The sequence below is a fragment of the Sinocyclocheilus anshuiensis genome, unplaced genomic scaffold (assembly GCF_001515605.1).
Source record: "Sinocyclocheilus anshuiensis isolate Anshui unplaced genomic scaffold, SAMN03320099.WGS_v1.1 scaffold735, whole genome shotgun sequence".
NCBI lineage: Eukaryota > Metazoa > Chordata > Actinopteri > Cypriniformes > Cyprinidae > Sinocyclocheilus > Sinocyclocheilus anshuiensis.
Window position 1 is genome coordinate 1,142,926 of NW_015548245.1, and position 27,315 is coordinate 1,170,240.

The following is a 27,315-nucleotide window of genomic DNA, read 5'->3' on the forward strand; positions in this document are numbered from 1 at the left end:
AACCTTTAATGCATTGTAAAGGGCCGTTCACACTGAATGCGTTTTTGCATTCCACTGCGTTGCTTTTCCATTGTTTTTCCTATGTAAACTTAAGCTAGATGATGCGTTTGACCATTGTGCTTGCATCTTTTTGTAGCATCTAGCGCATGACACAGAATTCTAAAAATGCAGTGCTTAAGTTAAAATCAACTTTTCAAAAAATATATCTCTAGACCTTGCTCGTTTTTTTTTTGTTGTTGTTGTTGTTTTAGTCCACTGCCCATAAACTCGTTCTGTGTGAATGGCCCCTGCAGGCTCCTAAGTCACTTCTTTAAATCACTTTGCACATTCAGCCAATGGTGTACGTACACATGCATCAGATACCATTGGTCATTGCATTGTGTCTCTGCTACATATTAAGTCAACTTTAAAAGTTAAAAGTAGCTCAACTTTTGATACTCTTCATTCTAATCAATTCTGTTGCACTCTGTCTTGCATACAAGAATGCATCTTGCAGGAACGTGCCCTTACTCTTGTGCTACCAGCTATCTGTAGGTGCGTTGCCTGTAGTAGCAGTTCTGCAGACTGTATAATTCATAAAAATATGCTTTGCATTTTTGCATTTTGGGTTTTCAAGCTTAAATGGATCCCATGCTATAGGAACATTACTTTGGAATTTACATACAGGTCATGGGGCATTATTATTATTATTATTTTTTTTTCATTTTATCTTTTTATTATTATTATTAATTGCCCCAAATTAGCACATTCAATTGAAATTCCTAGTAAATTCCTAGTCCTAGTAGATTTAGGTTTATGCATGAGTCTTTACCTAATATAGTGACTTATGCTGGTTTCCTAATCACATGTCCTTGTGCTGAAGCGCTAGGAAAATATGGCATCAAGCTAGTTTCCATCCAGCACTACCCAAGTAGACTTGGCTAGATTTACATGCGTATGCTGTTTTGGACAAGTCCCAGACTCTAGCGCAAGGCCCCACACCCGCATGCAAATGTATGACGCCTTCTAGTGCTGGCAGACAGCAGATCAAACGTAACCATGAGCCCAGCCACTGATCTTATTCTGTCAGCTGGCCCGGTATTAGCAGCTGGTGGTGGGGCGGGGAAGGTTGGGCAGTTAGGCGAGGTCAGGAATGCACTGACTGTAGTTACTCGACGGAAAACAATGGTCCCATTGGTCACTTAAGTTTATGGCGGAAACGTTGACGACAAGTAATGACAGCAGTTTTGCAGTATCCAAACGAATAGCCTAGCCTTATATGCCAAAACAAATGCTTGACAGTGACCTTATTTATGTTTACCACCTTGGTGCCCTTTCACCAAGTTATGCTATGACGATCTCACTGAGGCAATGCTCCCAGGAACTCCCGACTCTTCATCATTCCAGAAAGTCAACGTGCATGCTAAAGCTAGCTTTTACTGACTCAAGCTAGTAAAAGCTTTCAGCCTTCTGGTCAATGCATCTTAGCTGTTTAGCCATGGTGTTATGTAGCATGCATTTTATCACGGCAGTTACGGAATACTGATAAGGTATTACATGGGCAGAAGTTACTGGGTTCAGTCGAGGACAAGCCCCCAAATAGATCCCCTCCTAGAATTCACAAGGCCTCAGATTAAGGGAAGCCACTACATGTAAGAAGTAGAAGGTTGCTGGTATGGTTTTGCATCAAGTAAGAACATCTCATGGACAGTGTGCAATATTAGTGTACAAAACGTCTAATGAACCTTCAAAAGTGCAAAAGTGACCCAATCAACAAGTCATGCATCTCAAAAAGTTAAATGTAAGTCCTCAGGAACATTAGAATAACATTAACATAGTATTGCATGTAAACCATCCTCGTGCTTAGTGCCAGATAGATTAACAAGAGTACAAATAGACCTCTTCAACTAATTAACTGGTAGGCACTAGAACGGCTGCACATATCAAATAATCTGACCTGCTAAATGCTGACATGACTAAACATGGACTGCATCAGTCTCTCTTCTCCTCTTAGCATTAAGAGTTATTAAATGAAAAGTATGTAGAGGTTGAGAGTTTGTTCCGTGATTCAGTGAAAAGTCATGATTGTCAGTGTGCTGTTCCTCCCACTGGACATTAGATACTCTTTATGTTAGCAATTAAAAGGTTTTTCTCACTATGCTTAACGTCATTTCATCCCCAACGTTTCACGCTTCATTTTTAATCATTACAAAATTGTGATATAAAGCATCACAAAGAAATGCTTGATGCAGTTAAGGGTCAAGGTTTTGTTGGTTAGCATGGCCCCTCAGCCCCTGCTTGTAGATGCTGTAACTACACCACATTTCTCCACTGATGGCCATTCAAATTTAGCCATGTGTGATGTTTTGATGTTGTATCAGTGCATTGTAATATTGACTTCATTTATTTAACGCCTCATTTTTGTGTCTATCTGTTGCTTTTGACATCACGGCTGGATAAACGCCAGTGAACAGTTTGGGATTGTACAGTGTGTCCATTCGTCATCCAATCAGTACTGTGGCCACGTCATTTTGCTGTGGCTCTAGAGTGATTAGTCACGTGGCTGGCTGCAAAAACAAGTTCTCATGAGCAAAGACGCCAGATTTCATATGCATACTTCTATGGGGTTCCACACCAGCCCAGCAAGGCGGATAGGCAGGCAGATAGGTTTCTCCAGGTATTATAACTTCCTTGGATGTAATATATAAATGTACTGTTTTTTTGTGTTATTTTTATTAATGCTAAATACACTCTTAAAAATAAAGGTGCTTCAAAAGGTTCTTCAAACGATGCTATAGAAGAACCCTTTTTGGTTCCACAAAGAACCATTCTGTCAAAGGTTCTTTAAAGAACCATCTCTTTCTTACCTTTTTATAATCTGAAGAACCTTCTTTCACCACAAAGAACCCTTAGTGAAACAGAAAGGTTCTTCAGATGTTAAAGGTTCTTTATGGAACCATTTGGGCAAAAAGGTTCTTCTATGGCATCATGAAGCACCTGTTCAGATTCTGTCGGTTTTGAAGCAGACAGTTTTGCTTTGTCAAATTCTTGCTTCATAATACCTTTGCAGCTGTTTGACTGTCAACTAATGAGGAACTGAAAGGCACAAAAAGAATTTATTTGCATGAACAAATGACATATTTCCTTTGAAATCAAGCAATATAAGAATGCCAAAACTTAAACCTTTCCAGTATGTTAGCACTAGGTTATTGTACTTTTAAAAATACATCGTTTTAATGCTGACTCTTTAACTCTTGAGTCGTGAACCTAAATAATTATCAACCACTTTTAATACTGCAAAGATTTCTCACGTCACTAATTAAGCAACATATGGACCGTATTCAGAAGACAAGCTCAACTGACAGTGCAATCTTTTGCAGGAGCAGGATTACCTTGTTTCTAGGAAGCCAGCAATGTTTTAGACTTAATCCAGTTTTTCCCAAGAACACTTCATATAGGTCATAAACTGATTCCTTCGGCCACTATGTGGGAAGATGTAAAAGTAAACAAGCTCATTGGCCCACATGTAAATGCTTTACCGGACGGACACAATTGAACTCTCTGTGGTGAACTCGAACAGCACAGGGAAATAAGGAAGTAAGCAATAGGAACATTAGCAAGAAAGGCCGGTCGTGGGGACTGCAGCTCAAAGAGTGACGGGAAATAATGGCATTCTTGTGAAGTGTAGGCTTCTATTTTTAAAGTCTGATTGGACGCGAGATGACTGAGCTTCCTACGTCACAGATGGAATCAGAGGGCCAGAATAACCTTCCATATCAATGATTAGATTACCGCAACCAGGCGAACAGCGGATACAGGTAAAATGTCAGTGTGCCACGCAGCCCCCGTGCATTGCTTTTCTCAAGAGGCTGTGTTCTGATTAAATTAGCCTAACGTGGGAAGTTGCTAATCCGAGCCAACCCAGGATTAAGCCTGCAGGCCATCGAGAGTACATGGGAGAATGTGTGTTTGAGTGTGGGCTGCTGAGTGGGTGGTGGATAACGAGGGTTTGCGGAGAACAAATAAACCTTGCAGAACATGAGGCTAACAAAGATTCTCCTGTAATTCCGTTTTGTCTTAATTCATCATGTGATGTCTTGTATAATATCAAATGAAATGTGTATTAATAACAAGCAATACACGCTTAATTTGCATTGGAATTTGGCTGATGTGTTGGGTGAATTCTGTAGAGCTTGCTCTCGGTTTCCATAAAGAAGTGCTTATGAGAAATTTTTCATTTATAATGTGGTCAAGCGCTGCAGGTGGCTACTTATGCAAGACTATACAAATGTGATATACCTACGAAGAAACTAAGGCCTGGAACAAAAGTTGCAATATTGTGATTATATACCTAGAATACCTGCATCAGTGGGCTCATGATTAACTCAGGATTAACTACTTGAAGTAATGAGAAAACTGTTATTTGCATCACATATGCTATATGATTTTAAGAGCGATGTTAAGTGCGTCATAATTTATACAACAGTTATTTTCGGTCAACAAATCATTGGCAGAGTGGCTCGGTATCTGGAATACTTGATTCTCATTGGTTAATTGCGGGTCAGATATTCGCTTTCATCCATAGCAACGTTCGTACAAACTCAGTATAAACTCTATACGTCTCAGTAATCGATTGCGACAGTAGTGAAAATTACCTCAGAAGACAGCTATTTCAATATTTCATGTCGATCTATTTATTTATTTGGTTGAGTAAGCCTGATAGTGTACAGTCAGAGGTCAATATGGCAAAACACAGATTGCCAAGTCTGCATATTACAATGATTTCTGAAGGATCATGTGACACTCAAGACTGGAGTATTTGCTGCTGAAAATTCAGCTTTGTCATCACAGGAATACATTTTATTGTAAAATATATTAAAGCAGGAAACAGCCATTTTAAATTGCAATAATATTTCACATTACTTCTATTTTACTGTATTTTTGATCAAATAAATGCAGCCTTGGTGAGACCCAAAATCATTAAAAAATCTTACCAGCCCCAAGCTTTTGAATGGTAGTCAAAAATCACCCACACTCTGTTGAAAAAAAAAAAACAGACCTGCAAAGTTTGCCATCTTCTTGCTTAATAACCTTTTCACGTGAATTAGGTGGAGGTGTAAATGATTCTTGTGTAATTTTAATATTCCCACAGTACTCATTTATTCCCACTTCCTGTTGACAGACCTATGAGCCATGGCCCTACGCATTGACAGGTGCGGCCTAATGCTTCCCCCTCCGTTTTTAACAAAGGAATCAGGGTAAACAACAATCAGAATGGGCAGAGATACAGACTTGAAAATTTCTCAAACATGAAAATGGGAATGACTTTGATGGTTTGGAATGCTGCTCACCCACACATGCACAGACGCCCACATATGTCCCACACATGTCTCACACATTTGAATACACATAAAGATACCCATTGTACGTCACACTTCAAATCGTTCACATTCACCCTTTCCATTTAAAGACGTTCTTGAATGAAAAAGGCTAATTGATTAATTGAATGCTGTTTAAATTGGCAAGAGCAAAAAACATCTTCAACCTAATTCCCTTTAGGGTGGGAAAGCAGCTAAACCTTCTTACAGCACATTGTGTCAGCTTATTAGAAGCCCTGTACAAAGACATTATTAATCATCTACAATTTGTAAAGCAGTTTCAGGTTTACGGGCTCCACCTTGCTGTGTCACTGCTTCGAAAAGGTGATGAGGGAAGGTGTTAGACTCTATATTAATGCGGAACATATTTCAGTACTGTTGAATTTTAATATTTGGATGAAACCAGTTAGCTATAAAGTTGTAAGTGCATTGTTATTATGACTACTAACAACATTTAATGTATTAAGATATGTCTTTAAGCTGGATTTTTTTGTTTTTGTTTTTTTGATTTAATTACTAATGGGTCTTGAATGAGAAGTTTGAAACCAATATATATCTCCCTTGTCAACTTCCTTGTTCTGGTGTCCACTACATATTAATATACACTATCATATGTGCTATTTCTGCATTATGACTTCTCAGTTACTAATGTGAAATATAGTTGTCCTATATTTTAGGTTTGCTCTAGGGTAGAGTTTACCGGCTTAAACTGCCAGGTATATATAATATGCATACTTTTATATCTTGAAATATTTAAGTATTTCATAATCATTTCTCATCTTTTACATCTCTGCTGCTATATTGAAGTGGCGTCACAAACGTCCTGCGATTAGAATTCGACGTAAGTTTCTTGTTTATCGTAGACTTCTCTGGTATCCAAGCAATGTGTTTTCCTTGACTGGTTGCCCAGTTACTTCTTCATGACGTCAGGACATAGTTAAGCCCCTCCTAAGTCAAAGGCTTCTCCACGTTAACATCTTTTAAGGTGGCTCAGATCTTTTACTTTTGCTATACGCGTGTTTTTCCAACCAAACAAACCTCGTTTGCACTCTTAGATTGCATCTGAGTTAATCTACAGTCAGAAATTCATACAACATTTTGAAATGCCCATACAGAATCAAATAAAGCATGTGGTTTAGGGCCTCCACCTTAAAACACATGCTGACATCGCAAGAAGCAAAGTCTCCACCCATTCTGTGAGCAGCTTTGTTAAGAGGTGTTATACTTCAACTCCAACGCTCGAATGCTGTCACAGGGTGTAGTTTCGGATAGCAGGAGCACTGGCATAGATTTGGGATTTAACCCGGCGTCTGCACTGGGACGGCTGATTCATTTAACCGAGCGTACCGGCTGTTGTAGCCACATCCTAGTGGACAAATCTAAATTACATTAGAATTTTCTCTATACATGCCAAAACTAGGCAACCTTGTGGAGGATTCTGAGACATTGTCGCGAAACTTTGAGGTTTTCGCCACAATAATTGGTGAGTGTCAGAATTATATTTTCTAATAAGGGTGGTAAACTTTTTGATTTTTTTGTCATTTTACTCATCCTCGTGTTGTTCTGTGTCACTTAATTACCTTCTTCGGTGGAACAAAACGAAAATATTAGGAACAGTTTTCATGCACTTGCATATTTTTTCTTAAAATAGTAACTCAGGTTGTCTCAAGTCTCCCTTTGGTCTCTACGGAAGTCAAATAGGTTTGGGACAACATGAGGATAGGTAAATGACAAAATATTACATTTTGTGTGAACTTTTCCTTTAATTAGTGCAAATATAATAAGCCCCTAAGCTTCCACTTGATGTTTATTTCTTGCTTATACAAAAATTGGTTGTTATGGACCTGCTAAATTAGAAATTGGTTTTGCCATGACCTCTTTTTACCACTGGTAGGCGCTCAAGTATTTTGTTGCATTCACACAGTAAATTACAGATGGATATATTGTGTATTGTATTATTATTATTATTATTATTATTATTGTGTGTGTGTGTATATATATATATATATATATATATATCCACACAGGTTAACATAAGTCAATGATTGACTGTGCACCACGTGAATAAGTTGTAAATTCTGCCATAAGGCACAATTGGATCTGCTATATAACTGGATCTGCTTTTTTTTTTAATCAGTAATCTATGTGTATATATATATATATATATATATATCCACACAGGTTAACATAAGTCAATGATTGACTGTGCACCACGTGAATAAGTTGTAAATTCTGCCATAAGGCACAATTGGATCTGCTATATAACTGGATCTGCTTTTTTTTTTAATCAGTAATCTAAGTTTTGTTGCGCAGATAAGGAGCTATATCAGAGTTGGCCTCCAATCTGCAGACGTTTGCAGACTGTAGTTTACAGCTCATTTGGCACGAGATCGTGATAGTGAGTGACGTAAGTGTTCATTTGTAGCCTATCGCCCCAAGCGATACTTCTTATACTCGTACTGTATGACTGGGACGCAGCGTTTCCTTAAGAGCATACTCTCTTTTATGGGGGACTATTTGCATAGAGATAATGATAACCGTAATACACGCTTTTAAACGTAAGCTGCACACGTAGAAAGATTACAGGCTATTAGAACATGCGTGTATAATGATATATTTGCATATGGGTGATTCATCAATTAAGGGAAGTGTTCTGTCCTCTAGCAATGATTATAAAAAATGCAATTTCGCTTTGAAAGATAGATCGTTATATAGCATTAAACATTTAGCTGTGCCTATACTCATTCTCTAGAATGTCTAAAGACGTTATAAATGTTAAATTTCTTAATACTGAACTTATCCCACACCAAGGCATTTACACTTTTATACGTATTTATGAATACAATTTCGATTTAAATAATACAAATGAGTACAATACAAAAGAATTTATAACAAGTAGCCTAATCACTGTTCCCAGAAACATTACTACTACTACTTACATACTACAAAAGTTAATTGCTAGCTAACTTGTTAGCAACTTCTGTTCTAGAAACTGAAGGAAAAAAAGAAAAGAAAAAAAACATTGAAGATTCACCCGTATTAATGTGTAAATTAGGCCTACATATAACAAATATATCACAAAAATCGCTAAAACAATTTAAGTTGTGCAAAAAGACGTTAAAAAAAACTTACACAGTGGGCAACAAATATGCAACCTAAGACACTTCTTGACTATTATTCTTGGCTATATGTAAAATAGTAGGCCTATTTAGTAAACAGAGCGTTCAGTGTTGCTATTTAAACATTGAAAGTGATATTGGGTGACTTTTGTTACTTTGACAGTTTGCCTCATGAATGGTGTGGAATTGGTTCGAGTGGGCTGGAACTCCAGGACTGGAGCTCCTCGCCCACTCAGATTGGATTTGTCCTCAATGAGGAAAGCGATGCGTGTGTGTAGGGGGGGCTCCACGTGGGTAAGAAGCACATCCCCCCATTGGCTACACAGATGACGGCATTACATGCGCCTCCTCTGATTGGGCAGTGCTTTTGTGGGCGTAACCACAGCGGCACAGTGGAGGCGAGATACGGTGAAACAACGGGCATTATTATGCGTGTTTCACTGGAGTTGCTCTTCGCGATGAGGGCTGCGCTTTAAAAAGAAAAAAGGGTCGCGATGGTTTTGCAGTACACTGTCAACGACAAAGGACTACAGTTATGCATTTTAACTGAATATGCATTTTAATGCACTATCGGAAAGAGAGAATTAAATACTGCATTGTAAGAAGCAGGATCGATCACCAAACGGGAATAATCATTGGGAATATTTTCCAAGAGCTTTCACAGATAGCTTTCCACTGAGAGATCTAGCCCTATCCGTCCGCTTCCATCGACACTGTCTCCTCTATCGTAGGCTATCGAATGGACCAGCATCCGAGCGCCCGGAGCTGCAGCAGTCGCGGAGCTGCGCCGTCCTGCGAGAGCGTCTCCGGCGAGCCCCCCATGAATTTGTACATCCACTCCACCACCGGCACACGCTTCGAGCTCTCCCTTCCCGCAGAAGAGACCGTGGAAGGGCTAAAACGAAGACTCTCTCAAAGACTGAAAGTACCCAAAGAAAGACTCGCGCTGCTACACAAAGAAACGTGAGTAGTAGTCTGATGTGTTACTTTTAGACTGCACGGGTAGTTATTTTTTAACAATGGTTAAGAGCCGGTCAGAAGGTGGGCTCTTGGCTGGGCTTCCGAATGGAGATTTTCAGCCACCTCTGATGGCAAGCCGTTTTAACATTTATTCTTTAAACTGACTAGTAGCCTTTTATCTTTTTATGTTATGAGTACTTGTTTTTATTACTAGCACTTGTTCCAGTAGTGATTAGTGTATCTTTCCATTTCACTAGAAAATATAAATGAGAAAACATTACATAAGATTAGTATCTATTCAATTAATCACTTGTAATTATTCAGTAAACATTGGAGCATATTCCTTAACTAGTTTATTTTTCAGTAATGACAGGTAGCTGTTGTTGTTACCGGTAACAGATTGCAATTCTGTAGTTCAAATATATTCAGTTCTAACTAGTAGTTATTAGTATCTATTCCAGTTTAACTATTCATTTGGTAGTATTAGTGTTGAACTATTAAAATAGTCACTATTATCTGTACCACTCTTATGGTTACTAATATTGGGATATTGAGTACTAGCAAAACAGTAATCACCAGTATGCAGGGAACGAGCAGTTGCTGACTAACTATAGTAGTCACTACTGGAGTAGTCAAGTGCTAGTATTTATAACAAAAAAGGTAGACAGTTACTAGTACAACATATGTCGTTTTAAGGACTACATATATAAATGGCTTGCCATAGACACCTGCATCATGGAGCCTTGGTTCATGTTGTTAAATGCATAGCAACTTTGCAGTCCATGTTGCATATCTACCATGATATTTTTGCTGTGGCAGTCCACAACCTCTTGAATAGAGAAGTGAAAGTGATCTATGCTGTTGACAGTGTGCTGTGGAACTCAGTTTAATATAGGCCATGTGCAAGGTGCAGAAACCTGCATTACACCTGAAACTGTAGTACTATTTCCCTTATAAAAGGCCCATCGGTGTGCGCAGCTTTAGTGACAGTAGTGCATGCATATAAATACAAATTCCTCATCACTTGATTAAACTGGTTGTTTTGCTTGATTAGAATATGATTGGCATTAATGTTTGTCATTTTAAACTGGATGCCAGGGAATAAAGCATTCCTAGTGGGACTCGCACCAAGGTGTTAGAATATTCTGAGCAAACATTAAGAGAAAAAGGGGTAATGCTAGTTTCAGTGCCGTTTGCACATTGCCTAACAATTGCACTTGGGTGGTGGAGCTGGGAGGTGAGAGAGAAGCTCTTTTGTCACTTGCAAATGACCCTAACAGTTGCATTGTTTGTGCTTTGAATTGGGCCGATTGAAAAGCCCTCACAAGTAATCACCACCAAATTACATCATCCTTTTAAAATGAAGAGAGTCGCTTAATCTCTTCTGTTTGGTTTAGCTGCCTCCAGGCCAAGTGCTCAGTCCCTTTGTTCGGCAGGAGGTGGTGACATTTAGCCTGAGCACATGTATACACATTTATGCCACTAAGACAGATATTTTTAACAGATTTGTTGGTTAAAAATACATTTAGACTGTGTATTTGAAACACTGGGATTCATGCGGGGGTGTTTTGGGAATAAACATGCTGACTTACATATGTTGTAAGACACCCCTTGTGGATTTTGGTCTGCCGGTATAGGCTACAGATGTACTAGCCTAGAATTATTTTACCTTGTTTCATATACCTGTCTAAAAATGTATATCTAGATTTAAAGAAAAACATCTACATCATAACTGGACAAAAATATATATATATTTTTATGATGGTTTTGTGTATAATTAAAGAGAGAGTTCACCAGAAAATGAAGATTCTTTCATCGTTTGCTCACCCTTGTGTCGTTCCGAACCTTTAAGACCTTCTTCTGTGGAACAAAAAAGACGATATTTTGGAAAGTGTCTCTGTGTTTTTTTATCCATACAATGAAATTTAATGGGGTCCAATGTTGTTTTCGACAAAATCAGTTGCATTCTTCTAAATATCGTTTGTATTTGGCAGAAGAAAGTAAGTCATAAACAGATCTGTTTTGGAAATAAAATGCTGGAATTTGTTGAAGTCTAACATCTCCTTGTTTTTTCTAGACGCCTGAGTTCAGGAAAACTTCAAGATTTGGGAATAACGGATGGGAGCAAGTTAACGCTGGTTCCAACAGTTGAAGCAGGCCTAATGGTAAAAAGAGCTTGAGCAACATGTAATGATGATTACATGTGCTGTACTTTGCCAACTCTTTTTGCCACATGTATTTACCCTGCCGTATCTCTCTTCTCAAAGTCTCAAGCATCAAGACCTGAGCAGTCAGTAATGCAGGCGCTGGAGAGCTTGACGGAAACGCAGGTAAGTTTCACTCTAATAAGGTCAACCCAGTAGATGTTTGAATTACACAGTGGCCCACTACATTGGACAGTTGTGCGTACACTTAACCTAATTGCCAGGGCAGCAGCGAACACCCGCAGTTGGCTCATTTTTAAAGGATCATTTGTATATTTTTGAACTCTCTACTTGGCAAGATGTTGCACTGACACATAGGGTAATGGGATACAGATGATGCCCTCCTGAGCTTTTAACTTAAAGACCTCCACACACTTACTACGCATATTTTAAGAAGCACCTTCCAGTTTCCAGGCAACATCTGTGAGCCGAGGCAAACCCCACCTAGAAGCCACTTCATTGAGACGCCACCTTTCATGTGAAAGAAACTGTGTCCAACTATGATTATGCCGCTTTCTAATTTGTATTTTTATTTCTAGCTAATGGTTAAATCTTTGCTATTAGTTATTTTAACTCATTAAACATATTTTGTTTACATTGTTATATTGCAATTGTCATCCAATCAGTTGCTGGATATTGACAAAAATATCTTCCAAATACACTTGTATGGGCATGAAATTGGTCCGCCACATGCCTCCGCAAAGAAGAGAAGAGAATATCATCTTCTTGCTGATATTTTGGGAAATCCTTAGTTATTCTGAGTTATTCTGTTTGTTTGTTTGTGTGTGAGTGATATGCATGTGCATTTGTGTAGGAGAGGAAAGCGTCTTATCTGTAATGATGACAAGGGAGTGTGGTTGTGTGCGAACGAGGGGGAAGGGTAGACATGGGAGTGCACCGCTCTTATTCAATACGCCTTCTCCTGGCAGTGTCTCCTGTTTCTGTAGAAAAGCTTTTTAACCTGTTAAAAGTGGCTGTTGTTTGGCCTTTCTCATCGAAAAACCTTTTGCAGTACAGTGCAAACATTCCTTGTTCTTTTTCTCTGATCTAATGTAGGCAGCTAACTGTGTCATCTGGTTGCTTATGAAACGGCCCCTTTTTAGAAATCATCATTTGTGTCTTTTTTTTTTTTTTGTAGCTTCATGGTTACGGACATGAACTGAGTCAGTATCATTGTCAAATATGAGATATATCACTCTTTCAGAATTGAAAGTAGTCAACACAATCGTGCAGCCACAACGACTGTAGTGATCTGTGCTCAATGATACCTACCCATCTTGCCATGAAGGAATAGATAAGGTTGGATTCATAGTTCTAAGGGACAACCACATATTCAGTACATAGCAGAATTCCAAGAGCTATGGCGCTTGCTTCCAGGGAAAGATCTATCTCAGACTCCTTGTAACCAGACTGTTTTATGGAAAGGGAAGGCTTGCAGTTATTGGAATGGCATTTTTCCCCTTGTTACTCTGGCCTAACAGCTTTTTCTGGCCTATAATTTAAAGCTGCTGTGGTTTCGCGTGTCTCTCCGTAGTCTCCAGTTTTACCTTCTCCGCCGTTAAAGAGGAAGAATGAAATGACATCAAGGAGTTTCTTAGTTCCAAGGGAAAATCTAGCCCAGTTTCCGCACTCCACTTAATAGATCAGCTGTCCTCTTGAACATTAAAACGCCACTTTTGCATTCAAACAGCGTTTTGTTGCTGGTAACTCTGCCCATCAAGTAGAAATAATGACTGGTGTCTGATTCTTCAGGCGATGCCTCTTGTCTTTCTGAACCTGCATGGCCTTTATTCTGTGGATAAGAAAAAGCCAAAAAAAATCCACAATTGGACTCCATTGACCTTAATTTTATCCACAAAAAAAAAACCACACAAAAATATTATCTTTATTTGCTCTCCTCAGAAGAAGAAAGAAGTCATATAGGTTTGGAATGACATTAATGGTTTTAGTCAACAGACATGATGGAAAGAGGCACCTTGTAGGTTCTGACTGATCGAATTTAGTCTTTACCTGCTGAATCCTCAACATTCAATCTCTTGTAGACCTTGAGTAGGTCAAACCCCTCGAGTGAGATCTTTGAAGTTAGTCTTCTCTTCAGGGTTTGAAGAAAGATGCAAGTGATTGATTATTGTAAAGGACCTTGCTATTGCATCCACACCCTTCATACCCCTTTGTGAGGTCTATATTGATGGCCCCCTGGTACGATCAAAACCCACCAATCGATGGAGAGGGTTAATAAGCTGGTTTTGAACTTTCCGTGTTTGCTGAGGCCTTTGCTAGGTGACCAGTAGTCTTTTAGTCATGCTTGGTATCAAAAGAACCTGTTTTCTTACTTGACCCCTCATAGATAGGTGTCTTCAGGCTGTGGATGAACGTCAGTCTGGTGCTGTTCCAAGCTCTTGCCCCGCATCTCCTGTGTTACAGAAGAAACCGCCTGCAAATGAGTTCCTTGAACCGCAGGGACCCCAATAAATAAAACTGTCAGCTATAGAGTTGGAAGGGAGGAATAAAAACGGAAGGAGCTAGAGGCGTACTCTCACTGAATATTTCATCAGCATCTACTGGCATCCTCACACCCCTCCACCCTCTCTCTCGCTACAAGGCTTCTCCCCTAGCCCTCCTCCCCTGTCTCCCCTTATCATGTTTTCCTTCTCTCTCCTTCACTCGCTCTTCACTGCATAGCAACTGCAGCCCACTGCAGAGCAAAATGCCTCCCCAACAAATCAAAATGGACGAAGTGTAAAAATAAAGGAATAGTAACTTTAGTCTGTTGGCTTAGCCAAGTATACAATTTTTCAACATGGTAACTTTGTTGCCATAGATGTATGTACGTATCTGCCTTTGTTGCCTTTAAATCAGCCTAAACAAAATCTGCAGATTTCTGGCATTTTCTGCACTGATTTTAGGATGAAATTTGCAGAATTAAAAGAGATTATAAGTCTTTTTAACTAGTCTTTTTGACTTGTATTCCAGTTAAATGTCTAAAAATCATTGTATCAAAACAAATTTACATGAGAAGAAACTGCATAAGATATCAAGACTTTTCTTGAATATAAGGGTGTTTTGTTTCACAACACTGGCAGATTTTTTACTTGTAGTGAACTTGTTTATACTTAAGTGAAAAAAAATCTGCAAATGCAGTAAGACAAATTATACTTGTATTCAAGATACAATCTTTTAATAGCCCTAGAGATAAAGAAAATACTTTCTCAGAAAAACAATTGTTAATATTTTTTGCTTTTATTTGATTAATTATTTAGGTTTTTTAAGAAGACATTACCTTTACAAAATACTATATTTGGTATGAATCTGCATTATACTACATTCTTATTAATAGCATATTATGTTGTATAAATGTTGTATAAATGAAAATGGAAGAGTAAAACTTTGAATTATCATGGCTGCATATTCCATGTGGGGCTGTTTTTTAGAGAATATGACCTCCAGTTTATTCATTTTTCATGTAGTGAGTGAAGAAGGGGTGGATCCAGATAGGCTTCTGGCTTCAAAAGAATTTCCAAGCCAGTGTCAAGAGCGCTCTGTTATAGAACTTGATCTGTGTGCCTTGACGAGAGAGAGAGTCAGTGGCCTTAAGAACAAAGAGACCTGTGAAAATGTACACTTGCGGTCTCTTTTGAGTACCTTATCCATTATAGGTGATATAGACTACATGTTGACACTTCAGGCTATGCACAGTACACCTGACAGATTCTATATAGTCGTGCTAGGTGAAGTGTGGAATTTCTGGCCACAAGTCTTCTAAAACTCTTGATTATAGGCAGATTTCTGAGGGTAACTAAATATGGGCTTTCTTCCACAAGCACCAAGACTCTCCAAAATGGTCTGTTAATATATCTTTGTTTTTCCAGTTAGGTCAAGAACTCTTAAACACCACAGAAACATTGTGCAATGTATACTTGCACACACATTCCTTAGAGGCTGTGTAAGTGAAGACTGCAGATCCGTAAACCTGCTGCATTTTTGTCTTTGTGGTCATTCAGTCATTGCACCAGAAGCGTGTGTGTTGGCCAGTGTATTGACAAAGGTTTGTGTGACTTAAACTGATGGCTGCTGTGGGGAATGTCCTCGCATTTCAGAGGCACTTTTACTGGTTTGTGGAGGTTCACGCACTCTCTCATTATGTGGGAGTCAGTGAGATGCTTGGCCTTGAAGATGACTGATCTTCAAGGCTAGGCTAATGTGGGGTCTGGCATGCTTTACTTAATGATTTGCAGGCCCAAATAATTTTAATTATTTGTGATTGGATGTTCAATGCCCTCTTGCTTCAGATATTCAAAGCCTTTATCCTATTACAGAGTCACTCCAGTATATGCTAATGGCAGCTGAGAAATTACAGAGACCTTTTGTTGGAATCTGAATTGTGCATTAGATGCAAATCAACTCGCAAGACAGCTGTCAGTCAGGGGTGGGATGCACCCTCACACAGGGGTGAGCCACCAATGACCTCTAAACAGGGTTTACCATCAAAATTGACAGAATAATCAGTGTATTTTTATTAATTCATAGTCATACATAGCTATCAAGAGGGGTTTTTAACTTCATTTCTCCTAAAGATGGGAAAAGGGTCTCTGTGCCTGGCTCTTCAGGTCTGTCAGTAAAATACACAGAATAGTAAAGGTCACCCGACTGCAAGTGTGACTGCTTGATGGAAAAATAGATCAGCAAAAGATCTAGAGAAACAAACGATGGAGGGTAGGACCCAGTGATTCAAAAGGTTAACAAGTCAGTCAACACAAGCACACTCGGATGCTGAATAGATCTACTGAAGGAATCGTCACGGCTTTCATTGTTTTTTTTTGTGGTACATTTCATTCTTCTATGCTTGTGCATTAGAGTCATACTGCATCTTTACACCGTTATTGTTATCAAAGCTGAAGATGCGACAAAGAAAGTCTCAGGGTTGAAATCGAACAAGGAGGAGGTTGTTTCAGTGTTTGGAGTGCAAAGTCAAGACAAGTATTCTGTATTTCTCGCCTTGTTTTCCAGGGGTCAGAGAGCCCCTTGGCTCAACTTCCATTCTGGGTACTCCTAAAATGGGCAAGCCTTTCCGGTCCAGCCTTTCAAACAATTAGCTATTATGTGACTGTGTGGCGAGTGGGTCTGCATCCTGTTTCTATGGCTGATTTTTCAGGCCTGGTGCCAGACAGTAGTTAGTGTTTCGTGGGTGTGCTGAATGGTAGAGTGTTTTGTGTGTGTGCGCCTTTTGTATACTTCTGCTTATTCATAAAAGGGCATTCAGTCATGTTGCCACATTCTTTTCCAGTTTAGAGCAGTGCAAAGGGAATTACTAAAGCCACGCCCTCTTCATTTCCTGTTCACAGGTCAGTGACTTCCTGTCTGGACGGTCTCCTTTAACCCTGGCTCTGCGAGTAGGCGATCATATGATGTTTGTCCAACTGCAGTTGGCAGCTCAGCAATCGGGCGGCCCACAGTTACAGCATCGACATCTCATATCACGTGGGAGTTCAGAGGGCACGGCAGGACAGTCTCATGCAGCCTCAGGCTCTGCCTCTGGGATGGCAAGGGTTTCACACAACCCTCACCCACATCATCCGCACCCACATCCTCATCGTCCAAACACAACACTCCCATCTAACCCAGCAGCCTTCCCACCGTCCCCCTCTATCCCATCTGTTCCTCCCATGTACCCCACCTCAGCCTCAGGGCACTGTAGCCCTCCACCACACCCCTCTCAACTCCCAGGAAGTTTTCTTCACTCCCAGCAGCCATCTTCAGCCTGTCCCACCTCTCCAAGCAGCCCTAGCCCTGCAGCTTCCTGTCCAGAGGTTAGTCACTGTTTGTCATACATTATCCAATTCAGTAATTTTGTATAATAATCGTGATATATTACGTTTACCAATTAAATTGGTAAGATGTGCAAACTATACTTACGGTCGACCACTGGTCCATGTCTTGCACAGACCAACTGCCCAGCAAAGACGTATGGCAATTGTAACACTCCCTCACGATCCCGCAAACCAGGCGCTATCATCGAAAGTTTTGTGAACCATGCTCCTGGAGTTTTTTCTGGGACATTTTCAGGTACAACTTCTCAATAAGTTTAATATTTGATAGGCTCAGCATATGACAGTTTTATCTATATATCTGTAATTTATATCTAATTTCTATATTGTTTTTTCTTTCGGAAGGCACTTTGCATCCCAACTGTCAGGACAGCACCGGACGTCCTAGGCGAGACATATGCACCATCCTTCAAATCTTGAATGACCTTTTAAGTGCCACTCGGCATTACCAGGGCATGCCACCGTCGCTCACGCAGCTCCGTTACCAGACCCAGTGCAACAGCCCCAGCTCACCAACACCGTCGCCACCGCCTTCACCTCCCCACACCCACGGACTAAGCGGCCTGCCTACCACAGTGCCCTCTGAGACCCAGCCCACCCTCCACCCACTGGTGCAGTGTCAGAGCCAGATCCGCATGTGCAAGCCTCCTGGTAAGTCGTATTGCATTTTCCAGAAATTATGCAGTGATGCATTTCCTAGAGCATTTACTGTAGCCAGTAGTATTTAGGATCTAGCCAAGAGGTTCAAGATTCATATTCAAGGTAGTGTTTATGTAGTTTCAGAGGGTCCAAGAAAAGAGTGCAAGGATTAAAAAAAGTGAAGATGTTAGAGAGGGGGAGGAAAAACTAGGCTTGTTCTTTCAGGCCCTGGTAGTCATGCTTCAGCAACCACAGCATGTCTGGCTTTGTCTCTATGCTGCCGGTGTCCTCTTTCCTCTGAGAGGCAAAGAATGGGGGTGGACTACTCTGTTACCAAGAGGAAAGAGGCAGAGAGCCAGAGCGAGAGAGATAATGAAGCGAGATAGCACTCACAGATGTGTGGCAGGTACCCCGCTCTGTCTGGTAAAAACTGATTATCTGGGGCAGCTCGCTTCAGCGCTGAGGAGGAAATTGAACTGCTCTGTCATGAAACACCACTGTTGGAGAGTACAGAGATAATGAAGAAATATCTTCCCAGCACTGTTCAAAGCACAGGCCTGTTATCAATCTAGACTAGATTAAAAGCATACCAAGCTAACGTCGCACAATATGAAAACATATCATCAACTACTGGGGTGGAATAACTTCGGTCACTCGATTTTCGCAAAGGGTTAGGAAATCCTACATGTTTTTTTGAAGTGATACATACTTTTCCTGTGTGATATCCCCTCTTCCGCTTGCATAATGCTCCATCATTGGTCTTTATACTTCTCCCACATTGAAAGTAAATGGGCCATCATACTGGTTCCACTCTTGCTTGAATGCAAAAACCATCCCAGCAGTCAGGGCCAGGGCTAGTCAATGGACACTTGTTTTCTGAGCAGCATTTAAATAGAGATTCACTCAAGAAATATGAGCTCCAAGAGAATGCTCATTGTGTTTGAAAGTCAGCAAGAGGAGGCAGAGGGAAAATACCAAGAGTCCATTCATAAAATTGTTGTTTATATCCGGCCAGTGACTGCCCACTGATTAATTGGCGCTTCCTCTTGGGCAAGATGGAAAAAAGGGAAGGGTGCTGTGGCTATTTTCTGGATAAAGCCACCTTGCATGTCAACAGCAAGATTTAGTTGTGAGATCGCTAGATAGCTGTCTTGAGCTCTTTAAGACCTATATGCTTTGGCACCTGGTGACCAACTTGCCTACATGGGACAGACAGTGTCTTTCATGACCCCTTTGAAATGTCACATATTTTTAGCAGCTGTCTACTTGATGTGATTTCAGACCAAACAAACCCGATATCCCCACCATACTCATTTAGACATCCATCTATGCACATTGTTCTTGGATTCTTGTAGACATTTGGCTTTGACAGATTGTAGTCAGTATTTGCAGAGAGGTTGGAGAGGAGATGGGGGATGGAGAGCTGAGGGAACGAAGAGGGTCGCCATTCTTGACTCAAATTCCTGTGCTCGCTAGGGTCTTTCAGCCCCCTTTGCCCACTGCAGGCAACCCCTTTGCTTGCCCTAGTGTGCTCTAATACTGCAGTGGTCCACCAGCCTTGCCTTTTGTAGATGGAGTGAATGAATGAAAGCCTGTAGGGTAAAACTTGGGGATGGCCTTTAGATTTGGTATTGCCTGGCCAATGCGCTAGAGGGAGGGAAGGGGGGCCAAACGATTCTTAAAATGGGAGGGGGAGGATAGTGCAGGAATGCTTTCGCCCCTCAACGTTCTGCATCTGTCAACTCAGGTTAGTTTAGTTTGGGTTGTGCAAGAACGTCAGGGTGGAGCTGTATTTTAGCAGAGTGAAAAAAAAAGAACAAGGAAGGGTGCTCAAATTCCTTCCCTTGCTCATTTAATCCGACCGAAAGCAAACGCTCCCGGCTGCTGTGTACATACTGCGGCGATGTGAAATATCAAGATCTCAGTCCTCTTTGTCCTGGCCTCCCTGGTGCTTAAACACTGCCAAATTCTTTGGCAAACCATATCCGATGCCTTTTATTGCTCCTAGTATGCAAATTGTGGTCATTTGAGACCACAGCTCCCTGCAGGGTCATTGGTGCCGTCGTATCAGAAAAGCAATGGAGATGTCAGTATTTGACCGCTCCCCTGGTTTAGTTCTTGCTAGGGGTGCAGATGGCTGAACACAATGCTTGTCCTGTGCTGTGCACCCACTCCGAGCTCCTCCCAACCCAGAGGCAACACTGGCACCTGTCCCAGCTCTTTGGGAGTTAGCTACAGCTGGCTTATAGAATTTATAGAAAAGAAGATTTTTGGGTTTTTATTTTGATATCAGGACAGTTTGGGATTTCTTGGTTTTTCTCTTTTTTTCAGTTTTTATTTTTATGCCTCCAAAAATATATCCGAATAAACTTTAATTCCAAAATTAAAAACATGCTCATCATAGAGAAACTTGTTGTAGGTGTGAATTGCATTTTAAATGTATTTTTGGTAAATGAATCGATCTGGATGAAAAATAAGTATTACATGCCAAAGTTTGATGTCTGACACTCTGTGACATACTTTTGTGTGACTTCCTCCTCCACTGCCAAGACATCTCCCCTTGATGCAGAGTGATTTCAGCACCCAGACTCGAAAAGATCACAGGACTTATCAAGGCAAACAAACAAACAAGTCAAAGACAGGTGTTAATTAAGCTGATCTTTAATGGATCAATGGCAAAAGGGAAGCTTGCAGAGACTGTCTGATCACTGTGGTGTGGGCTGACACATTGGGTTGGGCTTAATGTTTACCCAAAACCCTGCTCAACTGACCTAATACCTGCAGACAGGCCAACAGCCTCATCGATTGGGTAAAAATCCTCCATCCATTGCACTCTCTCTCTCCTCATTCTAAATCCTCCTCCTTTCCATTTTCCCCCTTGCGTGGCCATCAGCACTTGGTCTGAATCAATACATTGTCATACATCAGCTCATTCCCTTCAAAAAGCGTAAGACAAGTGCAACATCCCAGCTTTTGTTCGCCAGTACGCCGCTACTTTTTAGATTCCAGAGGGATTTTTTTTGTGTAATCTCATCCACCCTCTGTGGCATGTTCTCATTTGCCTCTTTCTCTCTTTTCTATGTTCCTCTGAGGCCTCCGTCATGAGGCCGTATTGAGGAGGAGGGGCGTGGGTGGATGCGGGCGCTGGGGGAGGGGGGTAGAAAGGAAGGCCAGGTGTATATCTCATGTGCGGGCCCGAACAGCTGTGCGGCAGGAGGCGGGGCTGGGGTTGTTTTGTTCTTTCCTGCCCCCATTCCTTTCCCCTGAGGCTCGGGCAGTTCGTCACAAGCCTTTTTTGCCCCAACCCCCCTAATTTGAGCCACAGGACTGAGAATGTCGAGTGCGCGGTGAGGACACTGCAGCATACACGGCTCGCTCTGAGACAATGCATCATTGGCGTAGGGGCGAAGGAGGATAAGGGGAGGAAGGGAAGGGTAGAGAGGGCGAAGATAGGGAGAGGGGCTTTTTCTGTCCATGATGTTCTCTTGCAATCGTCGCTGGCAGCAAAATAACTCTCTGTTCTTGTCCACCCACCCCCCGTATCTGTATGTGTCCAAACCTTAGTGCAGGGAGGGGTCTTGGAAGCAAGGGACAGAGCACTGCTTGTGCTGCCTTTGTTCCTGGTGTATCCCAGCCCCCACCGCAGCCGTTCACTCTTTTTGCACTCACGACAACCCAGGCGGATCTGTTGGGATGACTTTAGGCCTGCTGGCCACGCCATATCCTAATAATATCCCTCTAAACGGCCGCATTGAGTCTCTCCCTCAGGCAGCCACGTTTATCCTGATAATGATGCAGGGGTTGTTCGAAGCATTCAGGTTAAGTTCGTTTTTCCTTGCAGCACAGACACCAAGCCATGCCAAACTAGCGGTGATGTGTTTTTACAGTGTCCATGGATCTGTTTGGAAGGGCGACCGTGTGGGGAAAGGACATTGGCAGGGGCCACAGATTCTCACAAAGAACAAAAAAGGACTTGGCTTAGAAGCCAAGGCTCTGCCTTAATGTCTTCGAGACCATTGTGAGCTTCATACAATACCTTGACAGAGGCACACCGTGCCCAGTGCTATTAATAAGCTCCACTGCTCTGTTTCTCCCAGATTTCTGTAGTTTGGTCCCTTGAGGCACTGCAGCATCATTTAGTAAGTTTTTTTTTCTCCACCAGCCTTAGTTGGTATGCACAGAAGAGCTGACAGGCTGCAAGGTGAGGTAGCTGCCCTACTTTTGAGGCCTAGAGTTGCAGGGAGACTCTTTGAAAGGGCAGATGAAGGAGAAAAGCACAAGCATTAGCGTAGAGACCCTTTCTGAATGGTGTATTTGTTGAGCTTGTTTAGTCGAACAAAGACCTTCATAACCCAAAGTCCCATTAGACCAGAACCTCTCTAATCATGCTAAAATGCCAGAGCAAGCCCCAAATCTCATTTGTCTAACCAGGTTAGGAAAGAACTGTTGGGCAGATGTCTGCTGTTGATCTTTGTACAGCCTGTTCTTTCTCTACGAATATCCAAATGATTAAAACTACCACTTACATTTATAGCACAAATCCTTCCTAGATGGCTCAAACCCACCCACCCTGGAAAGATATTAAGTGAAGGGGGGAAATTGAGCCCACACAAAATCCCGATTTCATTTTGATACGGAGAGGTTGATGAAATTGATTAGTGAATTAAAATATGCATCTGGTCTCTTTTTCTATTGCATTCTGGGTGGAATTCCAGCACATGTTTTTCTCTCTCTCTCTACCTCCTTGTCTGTCTTTCTCTCCAGAGGCATTGGGGAGGAGTGAACTATGTGTGCGTATGGGGGTGGGGGTCTTGGTATTGGGGGGTTGGGTAGGTGATTACTCGTTCAATGAGCTCAGGCCAGGAAAAGAAAGGGGGAAAAAAGGGCCCGACTTCGCTTACAATTTCCATTTGCTTGCATTTTCTATTGAAAGCCAATAGCAGTGTCCTCGCCTGGAGATGGATTGCTGCGCTAGAGCTAAGGTTTAATCAATAGGTCTTTTTAATTTGCCATCGATCTATGTTAAAAGCTACTGCTGCTGTTGCTGTGTGTGTATGTGTGGCAGAGCACATGCGATGAAAGATAGTCTGTGCTCAGGATTATTGACATTCTAGCTGGCTATTTCGTTATTTAATTCTGGGATAGTTCCTAATGGAGCTGGCTAATAGATTGTGGTTTCTTGTTCTCTTCCATTCACTTGAATATATTTATAAATGAAAGGTTTAGGGTTGAGCTGTGGAGTGGAAACCCCCCTCGTGTTTTTTCCTCCTTATTTGGCGCAATAGCCGCTAAAACCCTAGCATTGTTTGAGAGATTAGTAAGTGCAAGGTATTTGCTTCCTGTTAAAGAAACGGCAAAGTCAAGATCTTATCGCTTGGGAATGTGTGTGTGCATGCACGCGTGGGCGTCAGTCTCCTCACAGGAGTGTGGGTTACTTTGTGAGAATGCACTTCTCCCTTTTGCGTATCTCAAGGGCACGCCTGCCAGGACATTTCGAACCGTTTCTGATAAGGGAAGAGAGGACTTGTTGCCACATACTGGGATGTTCTCTTTTGAAATGAGACAGCAGTGGAGAGTGGTTATTTCTGTACCGATTTAAAGAGAGAGAGAGAGCATTGGGGTGGGGGTAATCGCAGCATGCCTTTTTAAGAACATCAGCGTCACCACTCAGACTTGAGTTTATTTATCCAGCTCCCAGCCTTTGATAACATTCAGCAGGATCAGCAGTCGGGATCCAAAGCACTGAGTCATTCTGTCCTAGACCAAATTATGTGTATTGCACCAGCATTTCCCCCTGCTAAAAAGACTAGCATAGATAGTCACCACCTTATGTTGTGATTTGGATAGTCATTAGCATGGGATGCTTAAATGCAGACTGTATCCACACCAAGTCTTTCTTGGTCAACCTGCTTTGCCAGAAAGCTTTGGTGTGCCAGCTAGGGATGAGTCAGTAGTCAACTAGTCAGTCAACAACCTTTTATTTTTACCCAATTTTCTTACCCCTGAAGTGGTGCCATTACAGCCATACACATTCAGATGAACACCTTTGGCTGCTCTATCACATCTTGCATTGTTTTTTGAGTCTCGAAAGTGTTGTAATTTCTCAAAACACCTGCATTCTGTTTTAGGCTGTTGTATTCGAGTCAACTAGTTGTTTAGGCAAACCCTATGAAAATTAGATTTTAGAACGGTGTATTTTTGCACATTCTTTTGCCAGTTTAAACTACCCTAACCAGTGTCATTTATCCTGAACCAAAAATTCAGGACTTGACTCTAACTGCTGTTGCTTTTTCTTCCTGGTTCTTCAGGTGACCGATTGCGTCAGACAGAGAACCGAGCCACACGCTGCAAAGTGGAGCGACTGCAGTTGCTCATGCAGCAGAAGCGTCTGCGCAGGAAGGCCCGGCGAGATTCCCGCGCCCCATACCACTGGCTCCCCAACCGCAAGGCTGGACGCAGCAACAGTAACAGCAGTATGTCTAGCGAAGGCTCCCTGGACCTGGACTTTGAAGACTCTGTGTGGAAGCCCGACGTCAAAGCTGATATGAAATCAGAATTCATCATGGCCTGAAGCAACAACGGTTGTGCCATTTTGATCAAGGAAGACTGGGGTTTACACTTTAGAGAGGATACTTTCTGAAGACTGTGTCCAAAGACGCACATTCAGAATTTCGTAGGCTTCACTCCTCATCTATCCTGTGACCACAAAGACTTTACACAAAGGAAGATTCACAGACTTGTACTTACCTTACATCCTTGATAGACTATGATCTTGGAATAGACTAAATTTTCAAATGACGATGTTTGGATATGGATTGGACTGATGAATAGACAGAATTTGGACTCAGAATGTCCAAGAAGTAAACACAAATGAGCATAGCAGACGTCATTGGTGTTGGGATTTGTTTTTCTCTTTACTTTTTTTTTTCCCAGGGGGAAGATCCATACAGGCCAAATGCAGGCACGATGAACTAACAAAAATCAGAAACTGATCCTACTTCCTCCTTTTTTCCTTACAAATGGGCATTCACAGTTCAAGAATCATTTGAAGGGGGTTATCTTTGTTTTTAAGTCCTGTTTTTCTTGAATCATGATGATTTATGAAACAAAATATGTAGCATTACCCACAAAGCATTCAGGTTTTTTATCTTGTAGACAAGGAAGGTTCATTTGCACACACACACCCGTGATTTGAACTAGACAAACAATATCATAACATAACCAAGAGATGGCACAGTGCATGTTTAGTATAAATATATATAAAAAAACATAATAATAATACAAAAATTGCTTTCTCAACAACAGCTCACTGTAGAGTCAGAGGTTCAAGTAGGAAACTAAAACATGAAACGAAACGAAAATATGCTGATGTGATTTAAGATGCAAGGCTTGTGAAGTAGGTTGTTTTTAGAATATATAAAGAGTGACTTTTCTTTTTTCTTTTTTTATCTCCGTGTAAACACAAACCAACCAAACGTAAAACAGCAATTGCTCAGCAAGGCTCGAGTCAAGCTGTGAGATGAATCTGATGTTATATAATCATTTAAATACACACTGTATCTCTCCTGTTACTGTCTAAATGTGTATAATAGAGAGAGTGGTGGGGTGCCAGAGGAATAGTTTACAATTGTGCATTATAATGGCTCGCTCTGCCAAAGTGGAATCTCTCATTTATGCATTCGACTAAAACAAACCGCCGTTCAAGGGTTTTATCCCAGCAACAGCTTACAGTTGTGATACAATTTTAACAAGACTACCAATATTTATTTGGCCAGACTTCTTTGCAGATTCCCATTTAAACATCCAGACCGGAGCGTATCCTCCACTCTCGATAGTGCCTCATATGTAGACGCACTGACATATTCTATCAGGCGTCCCACAGAGAAGACAGTTCTGCTGCTATATGGGACTTCTCTTTGCATGCAAAAGTATGAACTATCCTGATCCTTTTTATACAAGAAAATAATAATAATAATAACAACAATACTGAGATACTGGTGCTGAAAAGAAAAGATATACAAGCATGAATTTGTGAAAATGGAAAAAAAAAATCGCTTCAGCTACTTGGGATTTTCGAATTCGGATTGTGATGTTACATATCAGTCGCAAACCAAAACAGGACTGGAATTCTACTGTACATGGATCATTCCTGGACTAACTAACGAACAATGGAACATGTTCTACTCCCAACATCCAAGGGATCCTCAGAGCAAACCCCAACACTCCCATCGACCTCCCATCGGACTAACAGGGATGTTAGCAACCAACGTTCGCCCCTAATGACTTCTTGGAAATAAACGTGAAAATGTCCTGAACCACATTGATGTTGCACTCACTGAGTTTGCAATGAGATTACCTACCTGAAGGGGAACATTGTCTTTTCCTTTTTTTCTGTTCAAGTGGCCTTAACGTTCATTATCGAAACACTTGCAGAGTGGTGGACAACATAGGGATGTTTTTGTTGTTTTTTGTCCTGTGCTTTTGTTAAAGCATCAATTTTCCGTGGGCAATTTTTGTGTTTTGGAGGTGGAGGCTCTATTATGTCAAGGCTTCAGTGCCTTAAAGTTTTGCCCCTTCGTTGTGTACGAAAAAAAAAATCTGAACAAATTCGCATTTATGCAGGTTTTTATCAATTCATAGGAGCTCTGGTAGAATATTGTCTGTTTTATGGTTTGATTGTTACAAGTCACGACCTGGAGTTCAAACAGGTTCCATCAGTGTGTTCCATTGTTTGTTTGATTACGTCCCTTGAACCCTGCTGTCCTACAAAGAAGCAACAAATTTACATATATAACTGAAAAAAAAGGAAGTTTCAACTGCAGTGCTATAGCAACAAAGTGCCCTAACTCTCAATTGAGATGTCCTTTAAGGACACACTGACAACATGCACTTCCCTTCTTCTCAGATAAACAACTTCAATGGATGATTTCTCCCTCTCCCCCGAGAAAATCATTATTTAATTTTTATATATGTATGAAATATACTCTGTGTGTGCCTCACCTATATGTAAAACGGTAAAAAAAAAAGTGAAAACTGAAAAAAAGCATAGGAGATGATCTGAGTTTTAGGATAGGGTAATTGAATGAGGGTGGAGGGAGGGAACGGGGGGCATTTTCAATAGTTTGTTGGAGTTCCGATCACATCATTTAAGTTGCCTGTTCTTTCTTGTAGCCAATGAAAACTGATTACAAGAGTCGAGAAAAAAAAAAAA

At 41.1% G+C, this 27,315-nt stretch overlaps 1 protein-coding gene across 4 annotated transcripts; it reads left to right on the top strand.

Annotated features, from left to right (window-relative positions):
- The first annotated feature begins 2,564 nt into the window (after positions 1-2,564).
- midn (midnolin) lies at positions 2,565-27,315 on the top strand. Of its 4 annotated transcripts, XM_016442668.1 has the most exons (9): positions 6,774-6,840; positions 7,671-7,764; positions 9,208-9,439; positions 11,514-11,601; positions 11,704-11,766; positions 16,983-17,447; positions 17,583-17,703; positions 17,811-18,116; positions 24,413-27,315. In XM_016442668.1, exons 3-9 carry the CDS (start codon positions 9,216-9,218, stop codon positions 24,673-24,675), a joined length of 1,530 nt encoding a protein of 509 aa, XP_016298154.1. In that variant the 5' UTR covers positions 6,774-6,840; positions 7,671-7,764; positions 9,208-9,215; the 3' UTR covers positions 24,676-27,315. The 4 variants fall into 4 exon arrangements, with proteins under 4 accessions (XP_016298155.1, XP_016298156.1, XP_016298152.1 ...); XM_016442669.1 differs by lacking the exons at positions 6,774-6,840; positions 7,671-7,764 and adding an exon at positions 2,565-2,656; XM_016442670.1 differs by lacking the exons at positions 6,774-6,840; positions 7,671-7,764 and adding an exon at positions 3,144-3,797.

Coding starts and splice junctions, on each gene's coding strand:
- midn (XM_016442666.1), top strand. CDS start 6,765: ATGCCAAAACTAGGCAACCTTGTGGAGGATTCTGAGACATTGTCGCGA. Junction 11,602..11,703: donor CAGTTGAAGCAGGCCTAATG/GTAAAAAGAGCT, acceptor CTCTTCTCAAAG/TCTCAAGCATCAAGACCTGA. Junction 17,704..17,810: donor TTTTTCTGGGACATTTTCAG/GTACAACTTCTC, acceptor TTCTTTCGGAAG/GCACTTTGCATCCCAACTGT.